Here is a 25,875-nt window from a genome sequence, read left to right on the forward strand (position 1 = left end):
TTAATTTCATTGAAATCATTTATTTGGCTAAAGTAATCGGCTACATAATTTCTTAAAAATTGTTAATTGCTAGAATAAACAAAAGCGTAGGTAAAGAAACGATTTATTTTTTAATTAGTCGGGCAAGTGCCCACGATAACATCCCCTTCTGCCATACTTGCATTAATCTCAACTGGGTCATTGTTAATAAAGATATTTTTAACACATCCAACGTATGGCAACCTTGTCACAATTCCTCTCGCTCTAGTTGCGTTCAAATATCGGTGCCCACCTAAGAAGAGAGCACTGGCAGTGTCAGTAGAAGTCGACGAATGATCCCCGAGTTTGGGGTCAGTGAACACATTATCGACAGAAAGGGTTATAACATTTTTCGATTTTACGGCTAAAAAAATGTGTAAATTAAAGAAACAACAGGATAGGTATACAATACCTTGGATGCTATGCCATTGACCGTCGCAGAAATAGAACTTCTTATTCGGATTGTAAACAGCTCTAATCGGGCCTTTTCCATTTTCAACAGTAAGACTCATCTCACCATTGATCATTTCCAAGACGAAAAAGTCTCTCCTACCATTAACGGCAATCAAAACTCCCGAATCTCGTCTCGGCTTGATATCAAGTTTCACATTGAACACTTCTCCCACTTTAAACTTCGGTTCTTTAATTCTGACAAAACCACCCGTTACTGGGAAAAATACTCCAGTTTCGATTTGGTCAAAGCAGGGGACAACTCCGATTTGATTCTGTGCTTGGAATTCTAGAGGTTTGCTGTTCATATTCATGTTGCGAATGCAACCACTGAATGATTTTGTGAGGTTCTAAAAGATAGTTTCACGTATAATGAGAAAAACTAATAAAGTGTTACTACCAATTTGCTTTGAATTTTGTTATAATGGTTAGGATCTAAACCCCCTACATAGAGAGGTGGTCTAATATCAATTTTTTGCATGTTGGCTACAGGCTTATCGGACACGACTACGTCGTCCAAAACTAGTTTAGCGCGATGCTCGTCTTTGCTAAACTCGACCAAATGCCATTCATTATCACTGTAGTCTTTTAAACCGTCTGTTTTCAACACTGACGAACTCCTGCCGTCACTGTACGTATAAACAACCTTGAAAAATATTAATTATTATCAAAGACACCTCTTAATGGAGTACTTACTTGTCCATTTTGCAAGAACACAGCTACGTACTGTGAATGAGTCTCGTTATCATCACTCAAGTAAAAAATGATGCCGTCTGGATCATCACTCTTGAAATTGAGGACAAAATCGAATTGCTTCTTGTACCGACCACGTAATTTATCTATTTCTAGTCTACTGTCTTTTTGAGCCCCGAATCTGTAAACCCCTGCACTAGTTTGGGGAGGAGAAATTGGCAATGCACATGAATGTTTCGGAGGTGGTGGAGGCGTCGTGGGCTGTGGGTAACCAACAGCCCCGTGAGTGACCGGTGGAAGAGGTGGTAGTGGAACTACTTCTGTCACTGGTTCTTCTTCATCAGTTCTAGTCACGTAGTCGTCTCGACCACCGTCACCTCGAATAGTAGTTTCTGAAATCAGATAGACAAAGTGTACGATTTGAACAAAAGTAAAATTTAAAATTACTCTAGTGGAACGTGCACTTTTCGCCCCCTTTGACTTGCAGATTTTGACCAAACACAGAAGTAATTTTTGTTAGTTATTAATAATGAAGTATGTACATACATATACTTTTGCGAGATATTTGTAAAGAGTTGTTTATTTTTTACAATTTACATTACAAGACTAATATTTTTTTATGAAATGGCCACGAAGAGCGATATATACAGCGAAAATTACAGAATAGTACATGTTGAACATTTATTTACAACCTCTTCTGGCTTTAAATCGAGCCAAACCAAACGGAATTTGCTTAAATGGTATTATTTTGACCGGAAACAGCTAATAAGTACTTATTTTGTTAAAATACATTAAATTGCATGGCTTTCTTAAACAAAAACAACGAAATGTGTGTTTATTCGTCGTTTCCGGCCAAAATAAGATTATTTGATTAATTTCCAATCGTTTTGGCTGAATTTTAAGCCAGAAAACTCGGCAATTTGCTCGATTTGAACACAGAAGAGTGTTTATTCGTCGTTTCTGTCCAAAATAAGACGATTTGATTTATTTCCAATGCATTTGGCTCACTTTTAAGCAGGAAATCAACCTAAATCAAAGTATTACAACAATATAATAATTTAAATAATATTTTTCTCTCAAAATAAAACAATTTGAGCTATTTTCAATCCAATTTTGCTCGATTTTAATACAGAATTAATTCAAAACTAATGTTTTTTATTAAAATAATTGCTTCAATTACAATTTTAGGCTAAAATAAAGCAATTTCAGCTATTTTAAATTAAATTTTGATAGATTTTAATACATAATTAATTCGAAATTAATGTATTTTATAAAAATAATTTCTTCAATCCAAATTTTAGGCTAAAATAAAGCAATTTGTGATATTCTCAAGTGGTTTGGCTTTATTTTAAGCCGGAAATTAACCTGAATCAAAATATTTTAACACAATAATGTTTTGAATAAAAGTTTTCTTCCAAAATAAAACAATAAAGTGCTCTTTCCGCTAACGTTGCTTATGCAGGCAATCTGTTTTGTACTCAGCTATTGTAAAACATTCTACGAAACAATTTGAATCTAAGTCATGTAAAAATGGAGGGTGCGCCGGGTGATTTACGTACGTTCATATGGGCGGTACTTCGTCACGTCGCCGTAGCCCCCGGTTGTGGCGGGTCCTAGCGGTTCAAGGGGTGGTAATGTTGGTTCTAAAATAAATAATTTTATATTGGTAACTAATGTATTTACACAACTAACCTTTATCAATTTTATCGATAGCTTTGTAATTTTTGTCATAAATACACTTTCCTAAAATTTCATTAAACTTATCCGTGCTGTTGGCAAAATTGATGACGTTTCCTTTCAAAGTGAGGTCACCGATGCACCCTTTGAATGGTAACTCTGAGCCTACGGTACCAGGAGATAAAATGATTCGTCTTGGTAGGCCACCTACATATAAGGAGCCGTGGAGGATAAATAATGGTGGAGGTTTAGTGTCGAGTCTGGAAAAAATGCAGTTTTTCAATTTTTCAATACAATTATCTAACTTACGGTCTGCTGTCGATGTCGTCGAAATCAATTCTTAATTCGTGATCGTTATGCATCACTGACACAACATGCCAGAGACTATCATTGAATGTGTCTTTCGAGACCAACTCGATTTTTTGACTGATTAAGACAAGATAACCGTCCCTGAGTGCAAGCGAAATGTTATTTTCGTGCAGCTTATCCGTGGCGTAGAAAATCAAGCCATCTTTTTCCTTTGTTTTAAATTTAAGACTTATCTTGAAATCGTTGTTGATAGCCACGCCGCCGTGGGCGACATACCCCGGTCTATGTTTATCAAACGACACCATTTGGGAGAACTAAAATTTTTGGTCAATTACAACTTTTCATACGAGTTGAAAACCTACTTTGACCGGACATCCGGGAGTGACATCGTACACTTTAATATTATTTCTCAAATCGACCGGACTGCCCATTATCATAACGTTATCAATGCAACCATCGAATCTCGTTTGACTGACATCAATGTACCGATGCTTAGTCGGGTAACCACCAAATGAAACAGTTTCAATAGGTTCAATAAACGTGCCATCTATTGCAGGAGTAGTATCTGGTATATCCTCGTTATCCACCACAAATCGGCCTTTGGGCCCTTCACGACTCGCCTCCACCACATGCCATCTACCATCGTTGTAGGTTTTCGTCGTGTGCCACACTTTAGTTTGTTGACCCAAATTATACTTTAAAACAATTTTTATTTATAATTGTAAGAAAATCAAACTCTGAAAATAACTCACTTGGAATAGAACCTTCCCATTCCTGAGTTCCAGCGCTATAAACGTCTTGTCTTGCCCCGCCAAGAAGAGCAATCCTTCTGTTGCAAACGTCTTAAAACTGAGTTGTATATCAGATCTGGTCCTAAACCCATACGAACGTGCGTTCAAAATGGCATAACCGTTTCCGTTAAACCTAAAGCCGGTACTTGGTTGCAAATTAACTAATTTGTCTCTCTCGACGGCTCCGTGATTATTTTCAAAACCATTGTTGAAGTTCCACAACGAAACTGGTTTGTCGCCAATCACCATATCCTCAATTTCTCCCTCGAAAGAATTCACATCGATTTCTTTTTGCATCGCATAATTCACAGGGAAACTTCCAACGAATAGTTTCGACTTGTTTTTGTCTAAATTGAAAATGGATAAGGGGCCTTCTAGTGTGGTTTCTTTCTGAGTGATATTTTCAATGCCTCCAGGTAACTCTTCGCGAATTGTTAATTTTGCATTGTGACCAGTTCTAGAAATTTTAATTAAGCAAAAGTGAAAAAACTACAATTTCAATACCTCTCCACTATGAATTGATACCACACACCGTCAGAAACGTATTTCTCGTTGATTATTTGTTCGACGCCATTTCCAACATCGAGTTTCAAGACGGGGTAACCATTTTGTATAATTAACGCCATGTAATCATCCTTTAAAGAACATTTTGGATGAATCAGACCAAGATTTTCAATTACCTACCGTTTTCGTTCGTCTTAATTTAGTCCCCAAGGGATTACCCAAGTACCACAGCAGTCCATATGGTTTCTCCGTTCTGAAGTACCCAGAAATCCGTTCGGAAGTGCTAAGTTCTTCCAGATTCGTTGGGATCTCAAGTTCTAAAGTTGTGTTGGGGTAAAACTTCATTCCTATTTTGATCTGATTGGCCAGATCTCGTGCCAAAATAATCTGTTGGTTCAACTTCTTCATCGAATTGGCAATATTATCAACAGTTCGTTGAAGTCGGGCTTGCTGCTCGGGTAACTCATCCATCATGTCGATGATATAGGGCAACTTATCATTGACAGTATTCAATTGTTTCTGCGTTTGTAGCAAATCCCGATTCATATCGTCGACAATTTTGGGTAACGAAGTTGCATTTTCCGTCTGATTCTTCAACTTGTCAAACTTAATTCCCTCTGCGATGCCTTCAATATTTGATACATGTCGAATCGCATTGTCCGCTTTGTCAACAGCGAGAGCGTAAGCTTTATCCAAGGACTGCTTTTGGATATTTTCACTAATTTTCTCAATATTATCCAACATGTCTTTGTTTTTTTTGTGGCTCTCACTGATCGGCTTGTATTTCGCAATGGCCATTTCGAGTTTCGGTTTTAAGTCATCGTTTGTTGAATGGTATAATTCGAAAGCATCCTTCAATGATACTGAAGACGTTTGGTCCGCATTGTCGGTTTTATTTGCAACGTCAGGTATCATGTCGTAGGCTTTATTTACATCGATTTTCGCTTTTTTTGCAGCATCGCTGGCATTTTTGACCGCTTGGACTATGTCTTTATAGGCATTAGCTGCTCTTACAGCCCCTCCCGATAAATCTCTCGATTCGTTTAAAAGATTATCGAGAAGCATTGCTTTTTCAGTTAAGTTTTTGGTGTGTCTTTCAACTTCGGGTTGTAAACGCTGCACCTCCTCGATTTGGGCCTCGTCGTCATCTACCGACTTCTTAAAATCATTGACGTAATCTTCTAGACTCGAAGCCCTAGATTGTAACTCCGCCAACAATTCTTGGGCTTTGTTTTTGAATTCGGTCGAATTTTCATTCAGAGTTTGGGAAACCTCTAAATTGTTTTTCGAGTCCATTGTCTGCTGTTTAATATCGTCGAGTTTTTTCTTAAGCCTTTCTTTACTGTAATTTAAACAAGGATCAATTAGTTGCCGTAAATAGGGAAAATTTTTTTTTACTATTCCTTTGAAATGACTTTCAAACGTAATTTTTTATTTGTTCATTTCAACTTCAATTAATAAAATAATTTAAAATTTAGCATTGTTATCTTTAACTGCGTTTATTTAAAAGTGAATAACCTGATTACAAATCCGATTTACATTATTTTTAGTTTTTGTGTGTCTTGTACGTCCTTGAACTGCGCTCAACATCTGTTGCCCACATGATTCCAGTAAACGGAAGCAGATAAAAATAACTTCAGACCCGTTCTTCCGTTCCTCGCAAATAATTCGATCACTTTCGTTGTTCCATGTTCTTAAAATTGAATTTTTACCGCGTATATTTTATGATCACGTGGCCATTACAATGACAGTTCATGACATTTCCGTCACGAATTAATAAAAGAAAAGCAAAATCCCAAACAATGTGAGGTTATGTTTGTGATAATTGAAGTGTTTTTGTGTAAAATTTTCTTAATTTAAACTCTAATAATAATATAAGTTTAAAACTCCGTAAGAATGCTACCGACGAAGGGCTATTTTCAAGACATAGAATGTCCTTATTTTGAAAGTACTTGCAACAGGCCTTATTGCCATTTTCGGCACAGAAAAAAGACCCAAGAAACAACAGAGGAAGTCGCAAATGAAACCCCAAAAGAAGTAGAAGTTCCTACGTATAAACCTACTCCAAAAAGCGAGTTGGCCAATATAAAAAGCCACATTCCAATCAGTTACGTACCAGATTTGGCGTTCAGGCCTGACCGGACGATCAGGCCTTTACCAAAGTTTACATTTGAAAAACCAACTTACAAACCGACTCCTTTAAGTATATTATCGTCGGCTAGTAAGCGTGAAAATGACTTGGAAGGTGATGAAAAAGAAACAAGTGATTTTGAAGCCATTAGGGAAGTTAAGCAAAATATTGCGAATGATGAATATAATCCTGAAATTTCTTTACGAAATGATATCAATTTTGAAGATTTATCTGCTGAGTTTGACTTGATAGACGATCTTATTGAAGAACCAAAAAATAAAGAATCTAAAGAAAATAATGTAGTCAAAGAAGATAAATCAGAAAACCATCATCAGGAAAACCGTAAAGACAAAGAAAAAGTTTCAAGTGAGAAGACAGACAAGATTGAAAAACGTAGTAGTAGCAGTAGTAAATCTCACAAGTCTAAATATAAAAAAGATACCAAAGAGAAGAGTAAAAGTGAAAGTAAAGACAAACACGTTAAAGAGAAAGATGTTAAATCGGACAAAAGTAAGGAAAAAGATAGACACTCGGACCACAAAAGCAAACATAAAAGTAGCAGGGAAAAGGAAAAAAGTAAAAGCAAACATAAAGATAAGAGAAGAAGTAGGAGCAGAAGTAGAGAACGTCACAAAGAAAAGGAAAAACGGGTCAAAGAAAAACCACAAAAAGATGATGAAGAAAATAAAAAACGTCGAAAATCATCAGAGCCGTCTGATGAGGACTATAGTGAATTATTGTACTCAAATAGCTTTGAAGAAATTCCAAATATCGATTTTGATGATGATGATGAAGACACTTTATCCGAATGTTACAAAATATTCAAAGAATATGAACCCCCAAAAGTGGAAAATAAAGAACCTACTCCTGCAGAGCCCGAAGTAAATAAAGAAGAAACTAATGCAAGTAAGAAACGAATCGCTCATAGTTCAACCAACGCAAGTGAAGGCGGATCGAAAATCAATTACGTGAAGCCAAAAACTCAGGCTAATCCAGCCCAAGCGATGGCTAATCGATTTAAATTAGCCAAATTAGCTCAAGCGAACAACGAACAGAAAAATCTAATAAACGAAGTGAAACAAGCAGTCAAAAGACCGGCCCCTAGTTTATTAGAAGCGGCGAGGAACTACAAACTTCAGAAGTTATCATCAAAACCGAAACCTAGTGAAAATGCCAACGTAATCGACAGTATCCTCAACAATTCGAAAAGCAAACCTAAGAAAATTGCTGCGGTCCAAAACGTAAACTTGATTCAGAGAGCAAAAGCGAAGATTGAAGAATTAGCAAAGCAGAAAGCCACCGAAACACTTAACAAAACGCCTGCCCAAACGGTGAAAGGCAAACGTATTGCTCACGTGCCCGATATTTCTCTATCGGACATTCCAGATGTGTTAAACGCTGATAAATCAAAACTCCCTATAAACGTGCGAACGCGATTTTTAACAATGATCGCCGACGAATGCGTCAAACTCTACTTAATCAAAGAAGACGCCTACACCAGAGCCCTCAACGAGGAATTCGCATGTTACGAAAAGTGCAAAGTCCTCGCAACATACAAGAATTCGGCGATGTTGGCTGTGAATCGACTCCGAAAGGAATTACAAGAACGTGACAAGCTCGGCCTGGGCCCCATAGGCGATGGCGAAGCCCCAACCAACGACTCATCGTCGAATTACAAAGGAAAACGGTTCTACAACCACATCAAAGGCTACGTCCTCACAAACGAAGAGCTGGACATCCACGGGTACCCCCGAGAGAGTAAGATCCCCGGCCGTGCGACGATCAAAAACCGGAAGATCACTCCAGGGATGAGTCTCCGAGAGAATCAGAGGAAGTGCTCGAGGTGTGGCAAAGTATACCTAGTGGACGACGACGGGTTCGTGTTGTACCCAGAAGAGTGCATATACCACCCCCTCAAAAAGCGGACGTTGCGGGGCGAACAAACGTACCTTTGTTGCAAAAGTAACGACGACAATGGCTGTGCAACTTCAAATACTCACGTGTCCGAAGCGTGTAGTGAGGCCGAGCTCGAGGGCTTCCAGGCAACGATGGAGCCCGAGTCCGACGAGGACCCCAGGAGTCACGCCGTCTATGCTTTGGACTGCGAGATGTGTTACACCATTAAAGGTTTGGAATTGACGCGAGTGACCATCGTCGATTCGGATTGTAAAACCGTGTACGAGACTCTAGTGAAGCCTTTGAATCCGATCATTGACTATAATACGACGTTTTCCGGCATCACCAAAGAACAAATGGAACGCACCAGTACTAGTATTTTGCAAGTTCAAGCGAATATTTTGCATTTGTGTAACTCGAAAACTATACTTATAGGGCACAGTTTGGAGTCGGATATGAAAGCGCTGAAAATTATTCATGGAACGATTATCGACACTTCGGTGTTGTTTCCGCATAAAATGGGGTTGCCGCATAAAAGGGCGTTGAAGACTTTAGCTAGTGATTTTCTTAAAAAAATTATACAGAATAGTGTTAGTGGACACGATAGTGCTGAAGATGCCATCGCTTGTATGGAACTCGTCAAGTGGAAACTTAAAGAAGAATTGAAAGTGCGTGGAATTAAGTGACGATGGTTGATTTTCACGTTGTTAATTCATGTTGAATATATGGTATTTATATTATTGTTAATATGTAAAGTGTGGGATATATTGATTTTGTTCAATATTTTAAGAATTGTGTAGATTGAGTATTTTTAATTTAACTATTTATGTTAATAGATTTTGATAATAAATTTATACAATATGTAGATACTGGCCAGTGACTGATATTATATTTTGATTACTAAGAATAAATTATTATCGCAATGATGTCAATATGTTTGTGTATTGTTACGTATTCAAACTCTTGAGAAAATTCATAATTCAATACGAAGGATATATGTTTCTAGATTTGAATCGTTTATTTTTTATATTTAACATTTCACAATAACAAAAACATCCAGTCCAAAATTGTATCCTCAAATATTTGCTTTTATTTCATCTAGAATTCTAGAAGTTGAATAAGTTAATTTGTAGTTTCTGAAGTTGGCAAAAATCAACAAATTTTTAGTTTTTAATTTTGACAAAATCCACCGACCACTTTTTCATTAGTGTGAGGTGGTGGTTGTTAAAAGAAATATTAGGTGCTAATAAAGGTTTTAAAGATCACTTTTTCTGTAACGCCAACAATAGTTTTTTCATACACAAATTGAAGAATGAAAGCTCTAAAATTACGTGTTTCTGAACTGCTTTTTGTTTTGATTAATTTAATGTAAAAAAGGGTGCTAAGATAGATTTTTCACATAAATATCTGTTTCTTTTTTCCGCTTTAATTTTTTTTTTATAACGGGAATCAGTCTTACACCTTATGTATTTGTACTTACCCACTCTTTTCAATGATCCTCTGCGCTTCATTAGCCTTGCTCAATGAGTACTGCGTTTGATTGTACAAATCATCCAATTTGTCATTGAAATTCTTCAGACTTTCCTTAACTTTGTCGGCTTTCTCTTCCAAATAATCAACTGGGATTTTAAAGTTGCTCACATTGAGCAACAAATTAGACACTTTGTCCAACTCGGCATCGGCCATTTCTTCACGACCTGTTAAATTATATCTTTTAATCGCATCCAGGAGTTCCTGCCCCTCCTCTAACGCCGAGTCAATTTCTGGATTCTCATCTTTGTTTAACTGGAAAGTGATTTTATTGATTTCGTCAATTACCCGGAAAGAATCGTCTTCAGCATTTTGAACGTCATCCAAAAGTACTTCGGCCCTTTCTTTAAGATCAATAGAATTAACTCTGAGTGAGTCACTGTTTTCTAGTGAATAATTCGCCTAAAAGAAAAGGAAATCATACAAATGAAACTCGGAAAGACTTAAAATCACTTTTCGGTTTAAATTCTTCGAGTCCTGTTCCAGAGTTTGCAACTCGTCAATGTAGAAATCCAAACTGATCTGTTTCGGGTCGACTTCGTCAAATTTCGGCTTCAATTCATTCAAAAGGTCTCTCATGTTGTCGAGTTTTCGGCGAGTAAAGTACCCGGAATTCGCCGACTAAAGATAAACAATGCAAACACCTCACAACAATTAAATTACTCACATCAAATTCAACAATAATGGGGTCAATTAGGTGTCTCAACGCATCAGTATCGTCAAGTAGAGCATGAGTACAACTATCGCACTGGTGACACCCATAATCCGGCACGAAAACCCATCGATGGGGGCACTGATCACATTTCTCTCCGACCACCCCCTGAAGACACTCGCACTGTCCCGTCATAGCGTTGCATCCGAAACCGAGCGAATACTCGCTTTTGCAACCGCATGCTGAAATTTTTTCCTATATTTATCCCGAAAAACTAAAAACTGGCACACTTACAAACACATCCGTCTGCTGTGTAATTCCAAAAGCCGGCACTGCAACGATTGCACGATCTGCCAGAGACTCCAGGTTTGCACCTACATTGACCCGTGACGTCGTCACATTGAGAACTATCCGAAGCCTCGGCACAATCGCAAGGAACACATCCGGCCCCTGTTTGGAAACCGTAATGTTTCACTTCGCAACGGTCACATTTTTCGCCGATTACGTTGGGTTTGCAGACGCATTCTCCACTGAAGCTGTTGCAGTGGTCGGTGCCCAGCTCGTCGCATATGCAACCTAGAATCATTTTTTTACTTAAGAAAAGAGGTATTTCGAAAGTTTTATTTAGATATTTTGACAATCACAAGCACCGTCTTAAAGATTTTTATTCAATTACACAAGGCGACAAAAAAAAAGTCATGTCGTGACAACTTGACAAATTTTATATCATTTTGTTCGTCTCAGTGAGACAAATCAAATGCACAAAAAAAAATTCAAAAAATCCACACACTTTGAACTAAATATTGTTTTTCTAATTTAAATGAATTTAAAATACTCGTACTGTAACTTCATTACTCAATAACTGTTAGGCCGATTTCCTTCAAATAAAGACCATTCTAAAGAGATGACCTTGCCCTTTAGGATAATATGAAATTTGAAATTGAATATTGGCAAACTTTTTTTCGAACAGTGTTCTAAGAAGTTCGAAGTAAATCGAAATAATCTAAGAAAAACCCTACGAGTAATTTTTTTTTCATTATTACCATCGTGTAGAGCATCGTTTTATTAGTACGAATCCAAATTTTTAAAATAATATACCGAGTAGTTTTCAAGATAAGATTTTTTGAAGTTAAGGTTTGCTAATCAAGCATTACTCCATATAGGAGAAATGCATGTTAATCTTACTTAAAATTGCATTTTTATAAAAGTATTTGTTTTAAGACTCTTCTTTTCTCTTAAAAATGGTCAATTGCATTTTCTTTGTTCTAATTAGAATAAACAAAAACTGTTTGTTTACTTAAGACAAATAAATATTACCTGAGTACTAATTAAAGCAAATAAAGAGTTTTTTGTTCTAAAAATGATTACTGATCATTGAGCAAAAAGGATCTAACAGTTTAAGGCACGAGCTTTAAATATAAGGGCAAATCTTTTTCAAATCAAATAACTTTCCATTCAGATTTCGACTTGTTCACTTTCTTCTATCTTTCTGAACTTTTTTTGAAAATGTTCTAAGCAAATGCTTTGTCATCACTTTTGAGTGATGTTAAATGCAATAAGTTACCTGATTTATTTTGTTGGTACATTCTACGATCAGCTTCAGTTAGCTTGTAAGTAGTAGTTGTTGTGATAACAGTTGCACACGAAGCAACTGACTTATTGCATTCAACATCAGTAGAAAGTGATGAGAAAGCATTTGCTGAGAACATTTAAAAAAAAAAGTTCAGAAAGCTAGAACAAAGTGAACAAGTTGGAATCCGAATGGAAGTAATTTAATTTGAAAAAGATTTGTTCTTATATTTAAAGCTACTGCTTTAAACTGCTAGATCCTTTTTGCTCAATGATCAGTAATCATTTTTAGAACAAAAAAACTCTTTATTTGCTTTAATTAGTACGCAGACACTCTTTGTTTGTTTTAAGTAAACAAACAGTTTTTGTTTATTCTAATTAGAACAAAGAAAATGCAGTTGACCATTTTTAAGCAAAAGAAGAGTCTTAAAACAAATACTTTTATAAAAATGCAATTTTAAGTAAGATTAACATGCATTTCTCCTATATGGAGCAATGCTTGATTAGCATAGCAAACCTTAACTTCAAAAAATCATATCTTGAAAACTACTTGGTATATTCTTTTGAAAAGTTGGATTACAACTAATAAAGAGATGCTCTACACGATGGTAATAATGAAAAAAAAGTTCACTAGTAGGGTTTTTCTTAGATTATTTCGATTTACTTCGAACTTCTTAAAACACTGTTCAAAAATTTTTTTGCCAATATTCAATTTCAAATTTCATATCATCCTAAAGGGCAAGACCATCCCTTTAGAGGGTCTTTATTTGAAGGAAATCGGCCTAATAGTTATTGAGTAATGATTTTTTAAAGTTAAAGTATTTTAAATTCATTTAAATTAGAAAAAAATTATTTAGTTCAAAGTGTGTGGACTTTTTGAAATTTTTTTAGTGCATTTGATTTGTCTCACTGAGACGAACAAAATGATATAAAATTTGTCAAGTTGTCACGACATGACTTTTTTTTGTCGCCCTGTGTTATATTATAATACACGAAAATTACATATCTCACTCGTAGCGCTTTTATATCAATCCAATATTTAAGTGTTTCATAATTCTATTGTGCCTAAACTGTACTTACTTTGACAATCTTTTAAATTGACGGCATCTCCGAAATATCCAGGAGCACATAAGGCGCAAGCTTTGCCATAAGTGTTGTTTAGACATCGTAGACATTCTCCTGAGACTGTGTCGCAAGAACTGGGATCGTCGGGGTTGATATTACCAGAGCATTGACATGGCTTACAATAATCATCTAAAAAATTTCAAAACATGTAATGTAAACTTTAAATTATCTTGTTTTGTTTATTAACAAATCAAACCTTGTTTAATGGATGTCAAAAATTAAACGTTTTCTCTAAATCAATTTTACGTAATTTTGTAAATAAATTTTTTAAACGACATTTTTATAATTTTTCACTGTTTCTTTTTTCACCGTCTGTACTCTTAACAAATGTTATAAACACATAAAAGCATCAAAAATTAAACCTTTCCGGGCCTTCATTGACTTACTTAATGACTCTGGTCTCCCATAAAACCCTGCAGCACACGACTGACACCTGGCCCCAAAATACCCTTCCTTGCATTCACAACTGATTTTCTCGCCATCGGCACTAACATCGCAAGCTGTAGCAAAGCTAAGAAAACAAATCCACTTGATTTTATTTTTCAAGTAAAACAGAAATCCTTACTTGTTGCTTGCGACTGGTAAAGGACACGCACAAATTAAACAATCCATCGGAGTGCCGGCTAAAGCATTTCCATGATAGCCAACTTCACAAAGTTCGCAATGGTCTCCTCGAGTATTGTGAGTACAGTTCTGAATAAAAAAAATCATACAGAAATTAAAAAATAATAATTTCGTGGCTTACAAGACAGATTCCCGTATTAACGTCACATTCAGCGGCGTGTCCGTGGCACTGACAAGGTACACAGTAGCCCCCATGTGGGCCACCTTCGACCCGATAGTACCCAGGGGCGCATTCTTCACAAGACAAGCCTTGGTAATTTTCCGGACAACGACACTCTTCCACTGTGAGGGCAAACGCCAAGTTTCTGTTATCTCCAGTGAAGAATTGATAAGAGATTGCATCGTCTTGAATCACATTAGACAATCTGAAACATACAGAGCGTCCACAAGTGAGTAATGAATTTCCTTTTTACCTAGTCGTAACACTGGCAGTCCAGTAGGTGGCCCTTATGTAAACACCCCTCAAATCCTCCAATACCTCCATTATGTGATCTCTTCTCGCTGGTAAACCAGTAGGCAATTCAAAGTTTTCCTCAACTAACTGAACACTAGCGTGATATTCGACTGCAGCTGTTGGTTGCTCGTAACTCAAATAAGTCAAATATGTCTTTTTACCCTCGAGTATGAGGTCAGCTTCACTTACAGCCGAACCTAAAAACAAAAATGTCGCAATTTGTTTAAACTTTTAGTATTACTAACCTTCACCCGGTGTTATAGTATAATAAAGTGTGTAATTGAGAAAACCACCATAAGCTGTCAACTTTTTCCCTGTATAATCGTAAGGTGCAGTAAAATACACGGTGGTGTTTTTAAAATCAACCGAATTAAATGCGACTCCAATTGAATTCTCTTCGGCATTATGGACTGTCAAATTCAAAGGATAAATTTCTAATCTGGTACTGAAATTAAGTCCAACTAATTCCCAATCAGACATTTGAAGAATTGACGTCCTAATCAACTTCGAGCTTGTACACCTTGTAGTTTTCCCAAAACAGAAACATTCAGTACATCCATCCTCATTCTCGCCTTGTAAATTGAAAGTCCCCTCGCGACATATCTCACAAGTCGGTCCCACAACGTTCTTTTTACAGAAACACTCAGCTGTCGCCTGATCGCAAATTTCATTAGTAGTGCCTCTATCGTCGCAAGAACAAAACTCGCAATAGGGAAAGGCGTAATGACCGGCTAAACATTTATCGCATTGTCTCCCAACAACATTTGTCTTGCAGCTGCAAACTCGGGGATTAAAAACAGGAAATGTTATTTTTTGGACTTACTGGCAACTACCGTTGTTGAGATCACACTGCTCCGTACCCTCGATCCCCAAAATGTTACATTTACACTCTTCACAACCAATGATGGGGTCATATCCGTAGGTCAAAGGCTCGCATTGGTCGCACCGTTCGCCAACCACATGTGGTGGACAAATACACTGACCTGTTGTAGGTTCGCAAAATGCAATCGATGGACAATTGCATGGTTTACAGTCGGGAAAACCAAAATAACCGGTTTTGCAAGCTTCGCATCTTCGGCCGATTATGTTCGGTTTGCAGCGACACTGACCGCCGAATTTATCACACTCGAAACTGAGAGAGCCGGCAAAGTCGCATCCGCAGGGCAAAGCCCCGCTATTGTGTCCTGCAGTTATCGAAAATACCGAATCTTTGCAAAAACCTTCAGTTGTTGTATTTATATTGAAATGATTGCTACCACAAGTTGAGATAAATTCGCCGGTGCGGTCCACATCTTCTTCTTCCAAATATAAGTCGCTGTAAAAATCCGTCGGAATGACTAGCAAATAGTCGAGGTAAACATTTTTATTGCCTGCTTCCTGTTGATTGAACATTTTTTTAATTATTAGATGCATTTTTACATTATTATTAGTTACAATACCTTCAGTGTCAGCATGAAATTTTCAGTTAATAAAAATTTTGTGTTGCCATCGGTTTGGGTTATAACCGCGCGACAGCCGGACCGAGCTGGGCAATAATGAACGGGTAAAGTCGCTTCGTAAAATTGCCCGTTTTGCATAAGAACGGTAACGTCAAAATCTGAAATAAGGAATAATTATATCACAAGCTACATATTAATCTTGACTTACCTTGGAAATACGGTTGGTAGTAATGTACAATAAAAGTGTAATACCCAGGAGTAGGCACTTTTCCTTTCAAATCAAGTGTATCATAATTGGGGTTCAACCACATGTAAGTATTATTCCACTGTGTGGTCGCAAGGTCGACGTTATTTTCCTCGAATTGGATTTTCTTCGTTTCAGGTGGATGTCGGAAAGAGGCAGCTAAACATTTCCCATCTTTTCTAATACACACCGATTTCGGTTTAATGTAATCCAAAGACCACTCTTCGTATGGTATTGCAACTATAGAATGTATTCCGACATCAGCGTTAGTGCTCTAGATAAAAGATTTTAAATTTAAAATTAACATCAAACATGAACTCTTACATGTAAGTCAACTTTAATTTCATTTCCGTCAACTTGCTGAATCGCAACTATACCATCGCGAGTGGTTATAACTTGCCGACATAACGTGGTGTACTGACACGAATACAAAACTATCCTTCCGTCATTTGTATGACGGCCCGACTGAAGTCTAACATCAATTTTGTGAGTCCTTTGGTCCTCTTTAGGCGTAACATAATTAACTACAATAACATACTGGCCGGGTTTAGGCACGGTGACGTTAAAGGAAACGTTAGGTTGGGCAAGATTTAAAACAGGGACTCTATTTCCAACTTCAATTTTCTCCAAATGCTAGAAAAACATTTCAAAACATAAATTGAAACCAACACGATGTATTACCTTATTGTCTTGGAAATACTCCCTAAGTTTGGTAGATCGGCGACCTTCTGGTACATACCCACCAACTCCGTAAGTCGTCGAAAATTGAGACAAATTTAAATATGTATAATCATGGCAAAGACTAGGGCCATCGATCGTGCAAGGAGTCTCAACTTTTTTATTTAAAATCGTAGCCAAGTAGAAATCTTCAGGGAGGAGTACAAAATAGTCCTAAAAAGAATGAAAATTAGTCCGAGTTTTCCACTTTAGTAACTCACCAAAAGTAGGTCTTTTGTCACTTCGATGCTTATCTGCCAACGTCCTGGATTAATTACGAATGGTTGAGGAGTATTTCCCATAGGGCCTGAAACGGTTACAAATGCCGGAACTGTACTGTTCCTAAATTGAACCTGGATTTCTTGTTCATTATCACTAGGATTATCCGGAGTTATTTTAATTTTTCCAATGACTGTTTCCGGATTTTTGTTCACAAAACGTAGCACCATTCTGTAGAGTGACGGTTTGAGAATAATCACGTCTTGCAAAATTTGTTTCTAAAAAAAAAGTTATTTCAAGGGCCGGATAAAAAATCCTCCATTACTTGTAAGGGCCCAAATACGGCATAGCCTTTCCAGGAGTAGTGCGGGAAGGTGCGTTCATCGTTAGCATACCTCACTAACGTATTTGCCGGAGTTCGTCCATCCTCAACTTCATACTGGTACTGATAAAGAGTTGGAAAATAGTGGGTTTCAAGTGGTTCTTTGCAAGTACGTCCTTTAACTCTCGAGTGACATAAACATTGTCCAGTGGCCTTATCACAAATATTATTAACCGAACCCCCAACATCACAATCACAATCTAAAAAAAACATTTCAAACCTCCCAACTCCTATTACAGTTTCCTGACTTACCGGTACAACCAAAGAGATTCTCTTCTTCTAAATTATACGTGCCATCGACACATTCCGAGCATCCTCGACCCACCACGAGTGATTTACAGACGCACTCCCCAGTATCCGAATCACACACAGCAATCCCTCCAAGCACTCCCGAAATATTACATTTACATTCCTCGCATCCTTGGGGATTATTAGGATTCAAGTTCCAGTACAAAGGCCTGCATTTATTGCAAATACGTCCTTCTACTCGTTCTTTACACTGGCAAAGTTCCCCGGCTGGGACCGATCCGCATCCGGCAAAACCCGCCACAACTCCGGCCGGATGACAATTGCAGTCTTCACAAGCCGGAAAATTGTAGAAACCTTCTTTGCACGAGTCGCATCGAAGGCCGGCAAAATTGTGGTGACATTCGCATTTGCCTTCGCCGTCACACGAAACACCAATCGAGCCGTGGCTGTCACATTCGCAAGGCAAGCACTCAGGGTATTTGAAATATCCAGGATTGCACTGATCGCAAGTCTTGCCGCCGTAGTTGGTCGAGCACGAGCACTTTCCAGTGGCGCTGCAACTGAAACCAACCGAACCGACTTTACTACAGTTGCAAGGCTGACAATCGGGGTAGCCGTAGTAGCCGGCAAGGCAGGAATCACAACGGTCGCCGGTGTAGCCTTCTTTGCATATGCATTGGCCGGTGGCTTTGTCGCAAATGCCTTCTTTTGTTCCTTTTATATCGCAGTTGCAATCTAATAGAGGCAGAAATTTTTTATTGTTAAATACTATGACTGTCCAAGAACAAAGTGAAAATGACGCTTTAATAAACCAGGCAGGCAGGGTCGTAAAGTATTATCGGATTGCAAACTTGACGTAGTTTCAAGATAAATTCCTTTAGGAGCCGGTTTACAGAAAACGAAATGAAACTAATTTGAATTAAGTTGCCATTTATTTTGCATTGACAAACGTTAAATAAAATTTTGTTAATGAAAAATTTTTTGAAGGAAATGATGACAAAAAACAAATCATTATTAATTTAATAACTATTTTATACTGTTTTTCAATATAAAATTATTTTATAAATCATTTAAAATATTATTGTTTTACTAAAATCAAGTTTAAAATAGAGGAAGCCTATTTCGTACAAAAATTATGTTACTTAATTTAATTTTGGAAAACAGTTTATCAGTTTATCAGATTATTACATTAATTTGTTTTAAGAAATGGTTTTTGTTAAAATGTTTATTTAAAAACTAAACCTGTTTATTTAATTTAAAAGTATTACAATTATCAAAAAATAAATTTTATAAAAAAACTAATTTCAAATAATTTTGCGGTCTTTTTCCTGGTTAAATTAAATAAATAATTTTGGTTTGTTTTCAATGACAATTATAAAATAGGAAACTTAGGGCCGGCTTACAGAACGTGTTAATCGTAATAAAATTTTAATTTCGCTTTTTGCTCAAAGAATTAAATCGTACACGTGGAATTAAACATTCTTCTCTCAAATAAACAGTTGTTTTACATAAGTTTAAAATTGAGAAAGTCTATTTTGTACAAAAATTATGTTAATTAATTTTAATTTGAAAAAAACAATTAAAAAAAGTTTTTCCACTACTAGCTATAAAGTTGACAATTATTGCGTCTCCTAGCCAACTGAGAAGTTGAATTTCTCTAGGAATTTTCATTTTTGTCAATGTAAAAGAAATAGCAACTTAATTCGGATTAGTTTAATTCTGAATTGAATTTCTAAAGGAATTTATCTTGAAACAAGTTTGCAATCCGAAATAATTTACGACACTGCCTGCTTGCGGTTAGAAGAGTCGGCATCCACAGCAAGGGCTGGTTTATTGAGGCGTCATTTTCATTTTGTTCGACTGTACATACATGCACAAGTTGGATAGTTGTAGTATCCATGTTGACACTCATCACATCGTTTTCCTCCAAAATTATTTTTGCAAGTGCAATTGCCACTCTCTTGGTCGCAAGCATTCGTGAGGGAACCTTCAGGGTTACACTCGCAATCTATAAAATAAATTAGGTACCCTAACTTTAAATAAGTAAGAACCAACTCACGTTTACAATCGGGAAAACTGTAATACCCAGATGCACACTCTCCGCAATATTGCCCTCCATAATTGTACAAACACGGACATTGTCCATTGCGCGCCTCACATTGCAAATCTTTGGTTCCGTTCAAGAAACACTCACACGGTTTGCAATTTGGGTACCCGAAGTACCCAAAACTGCAGCTATCGCAATTGGGCGGTTGAAATTCTTTTTTACACTCGCATTGGCCGGAACCTTCCGCACAATTACCAGTAGAGTAAAAGTAGTTACAGTTACAAGCTGAAAAACAATAATGAAACAAAATTTTGGTAGTGTTCGACAAAAGTTACGTTGACAGGCATCGGTGTCGTTCTCGAGTTTGCCAAATGGTCTGTAAAATGTCGGTTTGCATTTGTTGCAATTTATTCCATCGGTGTTGTGTTGACAATTTCGACATACACCTCCGCCGGAATATCTGCCATGGATGTCGAGAGATAATCCTTTGCGGTCGACTTCTTCATCGTATTCGCATTCGTTGCTGTGAAGAAAACAATTGCAAGCTGGAAAAAGTGGTGCGAGTGTTAAATTAAATGACGGTGTTTAAAAATTTACGTTCACAGACGAACGGATGATTTATTTTGGACTGTTGCCATTTCTTCTGTTCAAAGCCGGGACAACAAGTGTCACATTTCGCCCCACAAGTATTATGTTGACAGCGACATAACAGAACGCTCGGATCTTGAGAGTCTTGAATATCGCAAGTATCAGCGTGTCCATTACACATGCAACGGCCACCAATACTGATATCTTTAATCGAATAAAAGTACTAAAAAAATTCATTATTACAAATTACGACAAAAAATAAAAATTACTCTTCGCGTAACCGTCGGATCTTGTCTAGCGACCGACATGAGATGCCCTAGAAAGTTTTTCGTTCTCAAAAGCTTCAATCTCACGTTCGTTGCCCGGGTCCATTCTTGTAAAACCGTAGAATTGAAATAATTCTTCGCTGAGGGTCGATTGTTCAATAACGAAATTGCTATCTAAAATTTGATTTTCCAAAAGTGGTTGAATTATCTCACTTGGAACATACTTCTCCTCCTTCCAATGGTACAATTTTCGAATATTCCGTCGTACAAATGACGGAGTCATCTTTGGTGATTGGTTGCAGACTTTCTTTACCAAAGTAAGTTTCGCAGTCGCCGGGGGAATCAGAGAAATATTGCCAAGGCGTGTATGTTTTGCCGTAATCGGCCGATTTTTCCAGCACCCATAAGCCGGGCCTGGGAGAATTTCCCATTCGAATAAAAACGTAAGCTACATGAAATTCCTACAAAGAACAAGAGACCCAACTTAAAAAATTACACAGAGAAACGGTTTATCTTTTTTAAGCCGTTATAAAATACTTAAAGCAATTCTGTCTCAAAATAAATTCAATATTTAAGTAGAATCAAGACTTTTTCAAAACAAAATTTAAATAAATAGTGAATGATATTATTTTGGCAAACAATAAATACACTGAATTAAACGACTAATTACACTAGCCAACAAGCATTTTGTGACTGAGAAGAAAACAGTTATTTTTTGTTCAATTCTATGTGCTAAACTCAAATATGATAAAGAAAATTCCATAGCACGTCAGATTTTAGAGTTAGGCATTTTAAGATAACACATGTAAGTACGAGTATGTTAGACAAAATCGCCGAAAAACGAAACATTGAAATTAATTTTCTCTATTCTTATTAAATTTTTTTCCCCCAAATTTGGGTGCCGTTAGTGACAAGCAAGGGGAAAGGTTCCACCAGGATATATTGACGATAGAAAAGAGGTACCAAGGGAGATGGGGGATTACTGCTGGTTCCTGATAAAGGTAGTTAAAACACCCTACAAAAGAAAGTCAGCTTTTGCAAAAACTCATCTACAACAGATTTATGTTAGAATCTTATACATCTTCCAACATTGTTCTTGTTTAGTGAATAAATTAATTTCTTTCGTCGTCTATTTAATTAATTTCTATTTGAAATGAACAATTTTTACGATAAAATTTGAGAAAACTATTTTCCTATAACTTAAAATCTGTACGTGATGGAGAATTTTTCTTATCAAATTCGTAATTAGAGATGTTAATGTACCCTGATACACGTGTTAATAGATCAATCACATTAAAAAAATTAAATTTGTTGGGTAGTGTTATTAAAATCGGTGTTAGTTATACATAACAATGTATAAAAGTAATAAGATTTACAATTTTTATTACTCCCATTAAAACCAAATTCTAAAGGTAGGAAAAATGTTACAAAAAGTACAATCGTTTATTTTTATCTTTCTTCAGCTCTGACTTAGGTTTTGTGTAAATAAAATTCTGTTTTTTTCTAATTTATTAGAAAATTATAACGATTTTCAATTTATAAAACGATGCTTGAACAAAGACAAGAACATCCTCTGATAACTGATAAGGCCTTTAAACATTGATTATTGCAGGAAACAAACACCCACATCGCGTGTCATGATATGATATGTAGCAATAGAAATTCATGACAGCTAAATAAGAAAAAACGCCGGCTATAAAGTTACATCTCGACATCCTTGTATTACATTATAACATTTTATACCGTTTATCAATGCAAAGGTGAAGTTTTCCAGAGATAAATATTAATTAAGTCATTGAGTTATTCTTCTGAGTCGGCTAAAACAAAGAACAAGGCCCCAAGACGAATTCCCTCAAGATTATGTGACGGGGGTCAAAATATAAAATAAAACATGTGCATGCCAGATGCTCTTTTTGTGACAACTTGAAAGTTCAGTCAGACAGTTGAAGCAGCGGTCCTCGCTTACTAGCATAAACAATTCGTTCAATTTAGTTCTCTCGATGATCTAATGTTAAACATAGAATTAAAATTGCAGGCAAGATGACAACATTTACTTGAGTTATGATTCAGGATCAATGTTTGCTTATCACGCTCGCAAATACTCCATTCATTAAACTGCAATAAACAGCAAGATATTAATAGTTGGGATATAAGGAATGGGCTTTGTGCCTTTTGACTACACCAGAGCCTATTGAAATCAATTAGAGCAAGTTTTTCGGTGCAACACAGTGGGAAAATAAATTTGAATTGAATGGAACAGGAATGCCGCTCTTTGCGAGTATTTTTGTCAATGGACGATTTGCTGAATGAATAGAGAAAGGAGCGTAACTTGGAAAGTCATAAAAATGAACGATTCTGTGCCCCTCAAAATAGACACTTGGAAAATGGTAAAATTAGACAGATGACACGTTACATAAACAACAGAATTTGGCCGATCGTAATCCCTATAACAAGAATTTAAATTTGCTATTTATAAATTAGTGTTATTACTGGTAGTGCATTGATTCCTCCTGCACTAAAATTTGTGGGATTCTAGAAATAGCAAATAGTTCCGGATGTTGTAAACTTCACATGGACAAATTGTGTGGATTTGTTAAAAAAGCGATACTTACTTGGCCAAGATCAATGGTTAAGTTGACCTCATTATATTTCATTCCTCGCGATAGTGGAGGACTTTGCCACCAAGTTTCCATGCCGTCCACCGCGAACTCCGGAGGGTGCATTTTGTCCGGTCTGGTTGGGTCGCAAACATCGCAAAACTAGAAATCATAAAATATGCTACTGTAGTTTAAAATGTGATTAAATAGAACTAAACATCTGTTTTTCTTTAATTATAAATACATAAAATTTTATAGGAAGATATTGTAGATTTATATTATTAGAAAAAAAAAACGGTTTCACTTATTTTTAGGTACAGAAACGTCTTATTTATGTATGTAAAATAAGGGAAACACAAAATACATTTTTACATATATTTTACATATTATACAAAAGGATGAACCAAAAAGTAACGCACAAAATTCAAAATATGAATTATGGGTCATTTTTCAAAAAAATTCTCAAACAAGTAGACTTTACTTTTATAAATGCTACATTTTTAGAGTATTGTTACATTTATAACGCGATTGGATTTTGAGTAATGGTATTATCATTAATTTTTTTAGATGGCAATCAACAATTTTGTTGACGGTTTTTAGTACCTAATAGGTATACATTCTTCTATCTTTTTAAAAGAAAATATGTATTACCAAAAACACTAAACAAAAATGTTAGTTGCAATTTAAAAAAAAAATACTGATAATGTTGTCATTTAAAAATCATTGACGTTATAAATAATAGTATAATAAAAATGTATCATTTACAAAAATGGAATTGAATTGTTTCAGGTTTTAAAAAAATGACCCATAAAATTAAAAATAGTTTATTTTCGCTTTTTAACAAATAATAATGCCTTTTTTAATTATAAAAAATCTACTTTTAAAAATACATATGCCCATTCGTAAGCTAAATATTAGAATTAAAATCCACCGTTATACCGTTGTTTTTATTTTATAAATAAAAGATAATATTATCCGGAAACTTATTATTCATTTAGAAAAACTATCTAAAGTCTGCTGATAATTTTTATCATTTATTATTTGAACTGAAACTAGGTTTCTTACAAATGCTTTACCGAATTCCATTTTAAAATTATTGTTAGAAAAAATTTCTATAAGAGACCAACTTTTTACATAATTTAACTAAGATTAGCTTCGGTATTAACAGTTTTTTCTCACAGCTTCTCGTTTAAATTGTTTGAAACGTATCGAACCCACAACTTCTAAACAGGTAAAGTATGAAGACAGACTTTTTTCCCATTTTGACCAAAGTAATCACCCCCAGATCAACGTTGTTTTTTACGCACACCCTATGTAGGGTGTTGAGTTTTCAAAAAGTGCACAAGCAAAACGCTGAAAAGATATTTTTTTTGAAAAAAAAAGTAGTATTATTGAGAAAACAGTAATTAAATATTCATCTTGTTACTTTATATTTCAGTCTTAAATATTTTAAATCCCTTCTTAAAATTCTTGAAAAATTAATTTCAAATTTTTTTTTCAATTCAATATTTTCTTTCAGTAAAAATTCATGATTTATTTATAACTTCGAGTTTAAGAAAACGCCAAAATTTTTCAACCCCGATTGTTATTTAAATACCAATTCTAAGATGACTTCCTGTACTTAAAAGATAAAAATATCTGGGATTTTCAATATAACAAGAAAGACAAATCTATTTAGGGCATATTTTCGATCAGTTTTATCACAATTTAAATACTGTATTTGATAATAGAACTAATTAAGTCAACGCACATCATGTTTATCTCTGAGGTCACAGAAATTAGGAAACACGAGCCCTAACGACTTAATAATTTCAAAAATAAACATTTAGAAAATAACTTAACACTTTATTTTTATTTATCAAAAAAAAAAGTTCACTGCTCGATAACAAACCAAAAATTGCTGGTGTACATTTTTATGAATTAAATTTGATAGAAAAGAGTTTCAAGCATGGCCAAATCTTTACCTGTCCCTGTATCACATTAACATTTAGATCATTTTCGGCGTTAGCCCCCACAAGTTTGCAATAAAGCTCGGGTCCTTCAGTGTCGACTCCACAAGTCGCCGTCGCTGTAATTTTTCTGCCCTCGGCCAAATTAAAATAAGGGGGGGTTAAAATTTCACTTTGCACTGTCTCAAGTCGAAGCACAAGGACGGCCAAAAGGCCCGTCCACGCGCTTACCACGAACATCGCTACGCTACTGAGATGCCGGCACAACAATCAGACTCAGCATCTTTAGTCCGCAAATTGTTTAACCCTTAGACAGGACCGGATTCGGCAATTTTCCACTAACAATTGACAAACATTAAATATTTCATTTGTTATAAACACACTAGTGCTAAATCGCAACTCAAATCGAATTATACTTGACCAAATATCTCACACTAAAATATTTTTGTTAAATTTTTAAGATACAACTTTTCATTGCATAGACATTTCAAGTGTTTGGTACAAATTCGATGGTGATGCAAATTTTCAAAAATGATGCTGATTATTTTATGATCGGTTCAAATTTTGAAAGTACGGTCCTGTTGAACACATTTATCCCTTCCATTCATTATTTTTGACCACCGACCATCCGAGATGATGATTTACGTGGTGCAAAGACATGCTGCACCTACAATGACAAACATTCTTTTTGCATTTTCTCGGAGAGGAAAGAAGGATAGAGGTATCGTCTCATTTTGTGACTCAAAAAATTTAAA

The 25,875-nt window shown here is 35.9% G+C and overlaps 2 protein-coding genes across 2 annotated transcripts; one reads left to right on the forward strand and one right to left on the reverse strand.

The window, feature by feature from the left end:
* On the reverse strand, positions 1-25,360 carry LOC123014902 (laminin subunit alpha). The gene is made up of 37 exons (XM_044414205.1): positions 25,136-25,360; positions 23,187-23,333; positions 20,799-21,035; positions 20,578-20,748; positions 20,318-20,531; positions 20,056-20,265; positions 19,733-20,005; positions 19,544-19,681; positions 17,677-18,408; positions 17,368-17,624; positions 17,045-17,320; positions 16,788-16,997; positions 16,431-16,739; positions 16,071-16,380; positions 15,863-16,020; positions 15,247-15,800; positions 14,669-15,198; positions 14,383-14,620; positions 14,091-14,334; positions 13,911-14,038; positions 13,732-13,856; positions 13,301-13,474; positions 10,946-11,227; positions 10,667-10,893; positions 10,453-10,620; positions 9,950-10,401; positions 4,623-5,784; positions 4,443-4,573; positions 3,900-4,395; positions 3,510-3,842; positions 3,148-3,461; positions 2,854-3,098; positions 2,721-2,804; positions 1,165-1,553; positions 869-1,114; positions 431-818; positions 1-382 (listed from the first exon to the last, which is right to left on the reverse strand). The coding sequence occupies exons 1-37, from the start codon at positions 25,358-25,360 to the stop codon at positions 111-113; spliced, it is 11,049 nt and encodes a 3,682-aa protein (XP_044270140.1). The 3' UTR covers positions 1-110.
* LOC123014903 (RNA exonuclease 1 homolog) lies at positions 6,107-9,395 on the forward strand. The gene has a single exon (XM_044414207.1). It carries the CDS (start codon positions 6,339-6,341, stop codon positions 9,153-9,155), a length of 2,817 nt encoding a protein of 938 aa, XP_044270142.1. The 5' UTR covers positions 6,107-6,338; the 3' UTR covers positions 9,156-9,395.
* Positions 25,361-25,875: the final 515 nt, after the last annotated feature.

This window comes from Tribolium madens, unplaced genomic scaffold (assembly GCF_015345945.1).
Source record: "Tribolium madens isolate multiple individuals breed KSU strain unplaced genomic scaffold, Tmad_KSU_1.1 Scaffold_97;HRSCAF=244;Tcas5.2_LG3a, whole genome shotgun sequence".
Taxonomy (NCBI): Eukaryota; Metazoa; Arthropoda; class Insecta; order Coleoptera; family Tenebrionidae; genus Tribolium; species Tribolium madens.